This window comes from Sinocyclocheilus rhinocerous, unplaced genomic scaffold, assembly GCF_001515625.1.
Source record: "Sinocyclocheilus rhinocerous isolate Xijiao unplaced genomic scaffold, SAMN03320098_v1.1 scaffold4622, whole genome shotgun sequence".
Lineage (NCBI taxonomy): Eukaryota > Metazoa > Chordata > Actinopteri > Cypriniformes > Cyprinidae > Sinocyclocheilus > Sinocyclocheilus rhinocerous.
This window is the reverse complement of record NW_015658200.1, coordinates 156,275-164,114: the sequence shown is the minus strand read 5'-3', so window position 1 is coordinate 164,114 and position 7,840 is coordinate 156,275. Positions and strand designations below refer to the sequence as shown.

The window sequence follows — 7,840 nt, the reverse complement described above, 5'->3', positions numbered from 1 at the left end:
CGTCTGCTTTACATGTTTCAAAATGATTAACAGTTGAAAACATTAGAAGTTTAGAAAAGCAATCAGAAAGTAATCAGTTACACTACTTTATTAAAGTAATTGAAATCGTTACACTACTTGTTACATTTCAAATAGGGTAACTTGTAATCTGTAACCTGTTACATTAACAAAGTAACCCTCCCAACACTGGAAATATCATACTAGATTATTTACAGCTTGGTGAAATCTCTCCGTTCAGATATCAGACAATCACATGCAGACCCTGTTGGGGAAAAAAAACAGGTCATAAGCCCTACTAGTTAGTCAAACTAGTTAATCAGTCAAAGATGTGTTTTGGAAACCAGTTCTTTTCTTTATAAAGAACTGTGTCTATAGACACTTACTAGTGCTGGGAATGAAACAGACATAAAGATAGTATTTAACAGAGCAGCTGCTGACAAACACATCCAATTACATGTACAGTTAATAGACCGAATGAACCCCGAGAGAGAGACTGTAAACACATGTTGATATTTAGTCTAGAACTACAGTAAGATCATGTTCACACACAACGCTCTGCACTTACTCCTGATTTCTGTCACCATGGCAACACCAGAGCTGTCACTCAATACATGGAAACAAAGTAACGAGTTACTTATTTGAAAAAGTAACTCAGATATTTCCTTCTGAATTAAAAAGTAATGCGTTACTTTACTAGTTACTTTAAAAAGTAATCTGATTACGTAACTTGTGTTACTTGACCAGCTTAAACCAGTTCAAACCAGCTGCCATGCTTCAAAACATACCTTACCAGCATATGCTGGTCTTTTTTTCAACTATTTTAATTGTGGGTAGGCTAGTGCACTTTATTATGCTACATATTGCAGATTTTTTTGTGTGTGAATGTGAAAAATATTTACCCCTCCCCCTTTCTTTTCCTTCAAGATCAACACTGTAGAAGAAGACAAAGAGTGACGGATCCGTCTGTAAATAGACTTGAGCTCAGCCTCACACCTTTTTCACACTTCCTCATGTCTGTTCATCTGAGCTGCTGGATGTGTTGTGTGTCTGATCTGGATATAAGGCTTCCGATTTTTACACACAATTATGCTTTATTGTGTCTCTGCTGTGTTTATTTTCACTGGTAAGTTTTATTTGTACATTTCTTCTCATCTGTGAAATCAAAAACACCTTAAATATTTCAATCTATGGTATTGATTGAGGAAATTTTGAGTTTTACTCTAGTAATCATTCAGTTCCGTGCTATATGAGCAGAATTAAAGCACGGCAGTGTTATGTCTGTGTCTGTGATGGTGTATGTGGATGTCTGACTGATGTATTCCTGTGTTTCAGGTGTGTCTGGCGTGTCTGCGATAGACGTGTACACTCCAGCCGAGCTGTTTGCTGAGAACGGGACCACAGCCACTCTGTCCTGCAGTTTCAAGTCTAGAGAAGTGATCAGTAGTTTAGCGTCAGTGGTGTGGTCTTTCCTTCCGGAGGGAGAAACAGGAGCATTCACTTCAGTAAGAGTCCTTCATCTGCACTGCACTGATGTTCATGTGTTATACAGTCAGCATGTGATCAACACGTATGCTCTCTTCTGCAGATCTTCTATTACTCCGGTGGGAAGCAGTTTCCGGGCTCGGTGCCGCAGTTTAAGTCTCGTGTGGAATGGGCCGGAGACATGAACAAGAAGGACGTGTCGATCCGTGTGCTCCAGATGCAGTTCAAGGACAACGGGACGTTCAGCTGCGACGTGAAGAATCCTCCAGACATCTCCAGACAGATGTCCTTCACTAAAGTCAGGGTGGTCCTGCCTTATACACACTTCTGTTTGAAAGGCATTTGACTGACTGGAACCTGTGCGTCTTCGTGTCATTCATCAGATCAGAGTTGAAACTGAAAATATGAACACCGTTATAAATATCTGTCATGATGAGGAGAATCTGTGTCTCAATCTGCAGAAACACTGTCGTTTCCTACAGTACTGCATTTCTAATGCTGTGTTTCTGTTGTTCTCTGTGCCATAAACAGCCTTGTGTTTTTGTATTTTCTAGCAAATTGCCAATGCTTTGGCATATATTATGTACAGCTGTCTGCTGTTTCCTACATTATAAACTTCTCATGTCATGGTGATCAAATATAAAACATCTTTTTCCTTTCTGTATCACAATGACATTTATACTGTAATTTGTTTGATAGGTAAACAATCAGTAATGTGCAACTTCATACAGTTGAATCTGATGTGCCGTGCAGAAAAAAAAAGCAAACTTGTGTTTCTTTGTCATCCAAACCACATCCATAGTTTACATCAGGAAACACTGACAGAGTGACTGTTATATTGACAGCATGACTAAACACTCATCTTGTTTGTGATCAGTGACACAGTGACAGATAACCAACACTCAAAACAGATTCAATATATGATTATTTAATACATCTCCTTCTGAATAAACCCGGATCAGTCTATAAACAGACTTCAGCTCAACCACACACACTTCTTCTGTTCATGATCTGCTGATCTGATCAACAAACCTCCGGCGGCGTTCATGTTTCTGATGATCAGGGGAGCTCAAACATCTGCTTCAGCCTGATACAACACCTGGGATTAACTCGGTTGAGCTGGTTAACCATTCCAAAGCATGTTTCGGATGAACCACTTACTGTAAGTCATCTGGGTTGACTCAGGAGGTAACCTGGGGTGTATTCCAGAAAGGACGTTCAACAAACTCTGAGTTGACTTACCCTGAGATGGGAAACTGAATTTCCAACAAAACGTCTCAGGTTACTTATGTAACCATGGTTCCCTGAGTAGGGAACGAGACACTGCGTCCTCTAGGGGTCGCTATGAGGAACGCCTCGTCGTGACCCGTTTCAGATGAATAGAGATCGCTCTTACCACAGAAATGCACGCTTCAAACAAAACAGTCAGTGAAGACAAAGAAGTGGATGATGTGTGCTCCCGGCGCCTATTTATACTATAGTCGCACCGGTAGTGACGTCATGGCTGTCGCCGGCCAACGAGTTGGTGTTTTTTCAATGTATGCTTCAGACACGGGTCACGACGAGGCGTTCCTCATAGCGACCCCTAGAGGACGCAGTTCGGAGTTCCCTTGAAAGGGAACCCACTTTCTGGAATACACCCCTGGTGTTTCCATCAGGGCTCTGCAGGTGATTTTCTGATATCTGATCCACAAACACCTGTGTCCAATCAAAATCACTTAAAACACATCAAATAAAACATAGATTAAACGTATATTCTGATAAAAATATATATATATTAAACAAAGATAAAAAGGTAGACAAAACGTGGTCAGACTCAGGTCACTAAAAAGATCAGCAGCATTACATTCGGTACATTAGAACTATGATCAGAGAATCTGATCTGAGATCAGAGTTTGTTCGGTTCAGTCTGATGCTGTAAACAAACGCGGAGACGATATTTATGAAATATCATCTAAAGGATGGAAATAAGGCTTCCGATTTTCACACACAATTATGTTTTATTGTGTGTCTCCGCGGTGTTTGTGTACGCTGGTAAGTTTTATATGCATTTCTCTGAGGTGTTTTGATCTCATCTGTGAGCGTTAGCGGAGCTGCATGCTAACCTGCTAGCTTCCGGTAACGTTATTATCTGTGATTTTACATTAATAGCACATAAACTGAAACTATAAGGAACAGCTCTTGCGTTGTATTAATGTCATGTTCTGAAGCAGGCGATTTAATTAAATACAGTTTGCGAGTGTTTAATGTGTTTCTCAAGTGAGGAAGTTTAGCTCGTATTGTTCTGTTAGCACATTAGCCTCCCTCTTTATTACATTATTTATATCATATTTACTCACGTAACTTATATAATAACTCATATTCATAGCTTAAATTGTCCTTTTATTTATTTAATTATCACCTGTTATTGTAAATGTTTAATAGTTAATCAAACCCGAATGATCAGCCTTTAACAAACATAAAAGATGAACAATAAAGACTCATTAAGTGTTTTATTTCTTATTTTAATGAGAAGATGGTATAAATCCTTAAATGACATCTGTTAAATATAGTGTCCTGTATGTCTGTATTTAACTACAGTGCCAAAGTGTAGTATAGCAGTGTTAATACTATGGTATTGATTGAGGAATTTTCAGGTTTTTCTCTAGTAATCATTCAGTTCCGTGCTATATGAGCAGAATTAAAGCACGGCAGTGTTATGTCTGTGTCTGTGATGGTGTCTGTGGATGTCTGACTGATGTATTCCTGTGTTTCAGGTGTGTCTGGCGTGTCTGCGATAGACGTGTACACTCCAGCCGAGCTGTTTGCTGAGAACGGGACCACAGCCACTCTGTCCTGCAGTTTCAAGTCTAGAGAGGTGATCAGTAGTTTAGCGTCAGTGGTGTGGTCTTTCCTTCCGGAGGGAGAAACAGGAGCATTCACTTCAGTAAGAGTCCTTCATCTGCACTGCACTGATGTTCATGTGTTATACAGTCAGCATGTGATCAACACGTATGCTCTCTTCTGCAGATCTTCTATTACTCCGGTGGGAAGCAGTTTCCGGGCTCGGTGCCGCAGTTTAAGTCTCGTGTGGAATGGGCCGGAGACATGAACAAGAAGGACGTGTCGATCCGTGTGCTCCAGATGCAGTTCAAGGACAACGGGACGTTCAGCTGCGACGTGAAGAATCCTCCAGACATCTCCAGACAGATGTCCTTCACTAAAGTCAGGGTGGTCATGAAAGGTGAGCGTCATCATCGGAAACATCCTGCGACTTATATGTGACCCTGGAGCACAAAACCAGTCATAAGGGTCAATAAGCTTTACATTAATGTACAGTTGTGCTCATAAGTTTACATACCCCTTGCAGAATGTGCAAAATTGTGGAGTATATGTAAACAGCTTATTCAGGACAGTACTAAATAAACAATAACATGCCATTTTCGTGATCCCTCTTATACTAAACAAAGCAGTTTCCCAGAACTCAACGCGGCGTTACGTCACATTCTCATTCTTTATTGCTACAAATATACCCCAGCGACTTAACACTGCTTTTGTGCTGCAGGGTTCGCTTTAAACAAATTGGTTTACAAGTTTGGCCTCTGTATTGCTGTTTATAATAAATGCCATTATAATGTTTTATAGTGTTTATAATGTTCGCAAACATTTCATTTACAGATATCTTACATTATTTCTGAATTTAATAATAACATGCGTCACGCAACTGTGCTTTTTTTTTTCTTTTAAAGATGCAATTTTGGCCCATTGCGACTTATACTCAGGATATATATGAATATGACTTTTAAATTGTTTTATTATTATTGTTGTTACTAAATAAAACATATAACAATATAACAATAGCAATATTCCTTTTTTTTAATTTATAGTGGTGTAAAATGAAATATATATTTTAATAGCGCATATAATACATATCATCATGTCAAAACAGTTTTACAGAGAAAAATATCTTCCATTACGATCGTACAATTACAGTACTAATATTTATAGCTGTCTTCATTTCTTCTCAAATTTATTACAAACATTAAACCAACTTTTATTTTGACAGACAGCTGCAAGGAATTATAAAGCTGCTCTTTAGTTAAGTGCTTCTCCTTTCAAGTTTGTGCCGATGTTTGGAGATGTTTCGTTCTCAAATGCACGTTAAAGCGTCTCGGACTCCGAGCAGATGCTGATGGATTCATGTGGATCGTTTACTCTGAACAGAGTTGGTCTGAGATGCTGGAAACACCAGATCATGAGCTGCTCACGTGTAAATGAACACAGTGCTGCGCTCTGAAACACGGTGTATACATTTCCATGCTTAAATCAGCCTTTGTGATGTAGTAGTAGCACAACAGTAATAGTTTTGGGCTCGCAGTGAGCGTGTTTCTCTGTGTTCAGAGGCTCTTCCTCAGACCAGCGCGGCGGTGATCGTGTGCGGCGTGATCGGAGCCGTGATCGGCATCATCATCATCGCTGTGGTCACCTACCTGATCATCAGACGACAGGAGCCCAGTCACGACTACAGAGGGTACGTGTCTGTAACTGATGAACCGTGTCTGGAGGGAGTAGGGCTGCGATCGTGGACCGATTCTGAGATCTTCCGAATGCACGGCGACTCTCTCTGGAATCGGTTCTGAGCGTAGATTTTAACAGCAGGTGGCGCTCTACTCTAGTTTTTATCCGCACGCTCAAACGCTCATGAAGAAGAGCTGAAGAGTCTGTAATTGTGAACACCCTTGTGATTCGCTTCAACCTTTTCCAATCTTATGAATGATTATTTTAGGTTCGAGTGTCTGTAAGGATTTGTTTCTAGAGCATGCAGTCTTCAAAACTAAGCTCAGAATCGACTCGAAAAAGAATCGCCATGCATTCGGAAAATCTCAGAATCGATGCGGAATCATTTTTTCGATGCATTGATTTATGTTCCCAGCCCTGGTAAGTAGTGGTGGTGTGGTTTAACTGGTTAACTCTTGTGTGCACGGAGCATGACGTCTGATCTGACTGCGTACAGTGCGTACAGTGAACACGGATGACACAGCTCACTGTCTGAACTGTATTACTGACGCACCGAGCGCAGGTGAAGGCTTAGTGTTGAGCTTAACCCTGAACAGGTGAAGCTCACAAACATCTCCGGCTCATATTTCACCACAGAACAAAGCGAATCAAGCTGATTTGAGGACCGTAAATATATTTTCTGAACACTTTACAATAGACTTTCATTAGTTAACATTGGTTACCTACATTAGGTAACCATACAAATACTTCTAAGCAAATACTTGTCTTAGTTCATGTTAACTTCAGTTTTTATTAGTGGTGAATTTATAATGATTTAAATAAGACGGCTTTATTATTATTATAATACGCAGTATTATTTTAGTATCATTGAGATACTATTATAGTTCTAATTATTTAAAGTTTTAGTAATTTTGTGTTTTCTGTAATGTTTAGTAGTTTTTTTATATATCTGTATAGTTTTTATTAATTGTTCAGTTTTAGTTATTTTTGTTTTAAATAAGAAACGTTGCCTTGGCGAGTAGCTTAAATAAGTTTCTTAAATTTTTTTTTATTTCAAGTAATGAAAATGTATTTTAATGGTTTTACTTTTAGTTTTAGTTAACTACAGTAATTCTGGTAATAATGGTCTAAGACTCTTCATTGTCATTATTAAGAATTGCGGTGTTGTGTGTTTTATTGACATGAAAATAATGTCACAATAGTGTAAACGTGCGTTGGTTTATTTATATCTTTACATTTTAAGAACTGCTCAGTGGAGGAGTGAATATATACTAAATGTTTTCTAAAAAGCTCTGCAGCACTGTGCGTGTGCTGAAGTTTTGTTCAAAAAACATGTACTAGTGCATATGGAAGCAAATATATGAAGCGGATTGCAACAGTTAGGGTTCATGTAAACAGCTTTCTGAATCAAATCAGAGTAAAATCATTGGGATTGATGAACAGAGCATGTAAACAAACAAGGAAAACATGACGTGGTACGTATTTCTGCTGCTTTGTGTGTGAAATATGAGGCGTCACGTGACCGATGTGTGTCTGCAGTGTTCAGTGTGTCATTAACCCCGTCAGCTCACATCTGCCTGTGTGTGTGTGTGTGTCGTCTCATCTGTCTGAGGTCCGTGTGTGTTTTGATCAGAGCAGCTGATGTTGCGGTGTTTGTATTGTATTGCTTGTCATCTCTCATCTCATTTGTGTTTGCGTCCGTGTGTGTGTGTGTGTGTGAGAGAGTGTGAGTGTGTCTGTGTGTGAGTGAGTTTGTGTGAGTGTGAGTGACTGTGTGTGTGTGTGAGTGAGAGAGAGAGTGTGAGTGAGTGAGTGAGTGTGTGCGTGTGTGTGTGAGAGAGTGTGAGTGAGTGTGTGTGTG

General features: G+C 39.5%; 2 protein-coding genes across 4 annotated transcripts in view; both read left to right on the top strand.

The window, feature by feature from the left end:
• Nucleotides 1–1,033: 1,033 nt before the first annotated feature.
• Nucleotides 1,034–2,010, top strand: LOC107722105 (myelin protein zero-like protein 1). Its single transcript, XM_016530334.1, has 3 exons — nt 1,034–1,123; nt 1,333–1,502; nt 1,586–2,010. Exons 1-3 carry the CDS (start codon nt 1,087–1,089, stop codon nt 1,826–1,828), a joined length of 450 nt encoding a protein of 149 aa, XP_016385820.1. The 5' UTR covers nt 1,034–1,086; the 3' UTR covers nt 1,829–2,010.
• A 1,296-nt stretch (nt 2,011–3,306) lies between these two features.
• LOC107722104 (myelin protein zero-like protein 1) overlaps nt 3,307–7,840 on the top strand; it is a 10,103-nt gene continuing 5,569 nt past the window's right edge. Inside the window, exons 1-4 of one of the 3 annotated variants that reach the window (XM_016530332.1) lie at nt 3,307–3,516; nt 4,248–4,408; nt 4,492–4,705; nt 5,863–5,992. In XM_016530332.1, the coding sequence (XP_016385818.1) occupies nt 3,444–3,516; nt 4,248–4,408; nt 4,492–4,705; nt 5,863–5,992 (578 nt within the window). In that variant the 5' untranslated portion in view covers nt 3,307–3,443. Of the gene's footprint in view, nt 3,517–4,238; nt 4,409–4,491; nt 4,706–5,862; nt 5,993–7,840 lie in introns of all 3 variants that reach the window. The other 2 variants (XM_016530333.1, XM_016530331.1) reach the window with 2 other exon arrangements.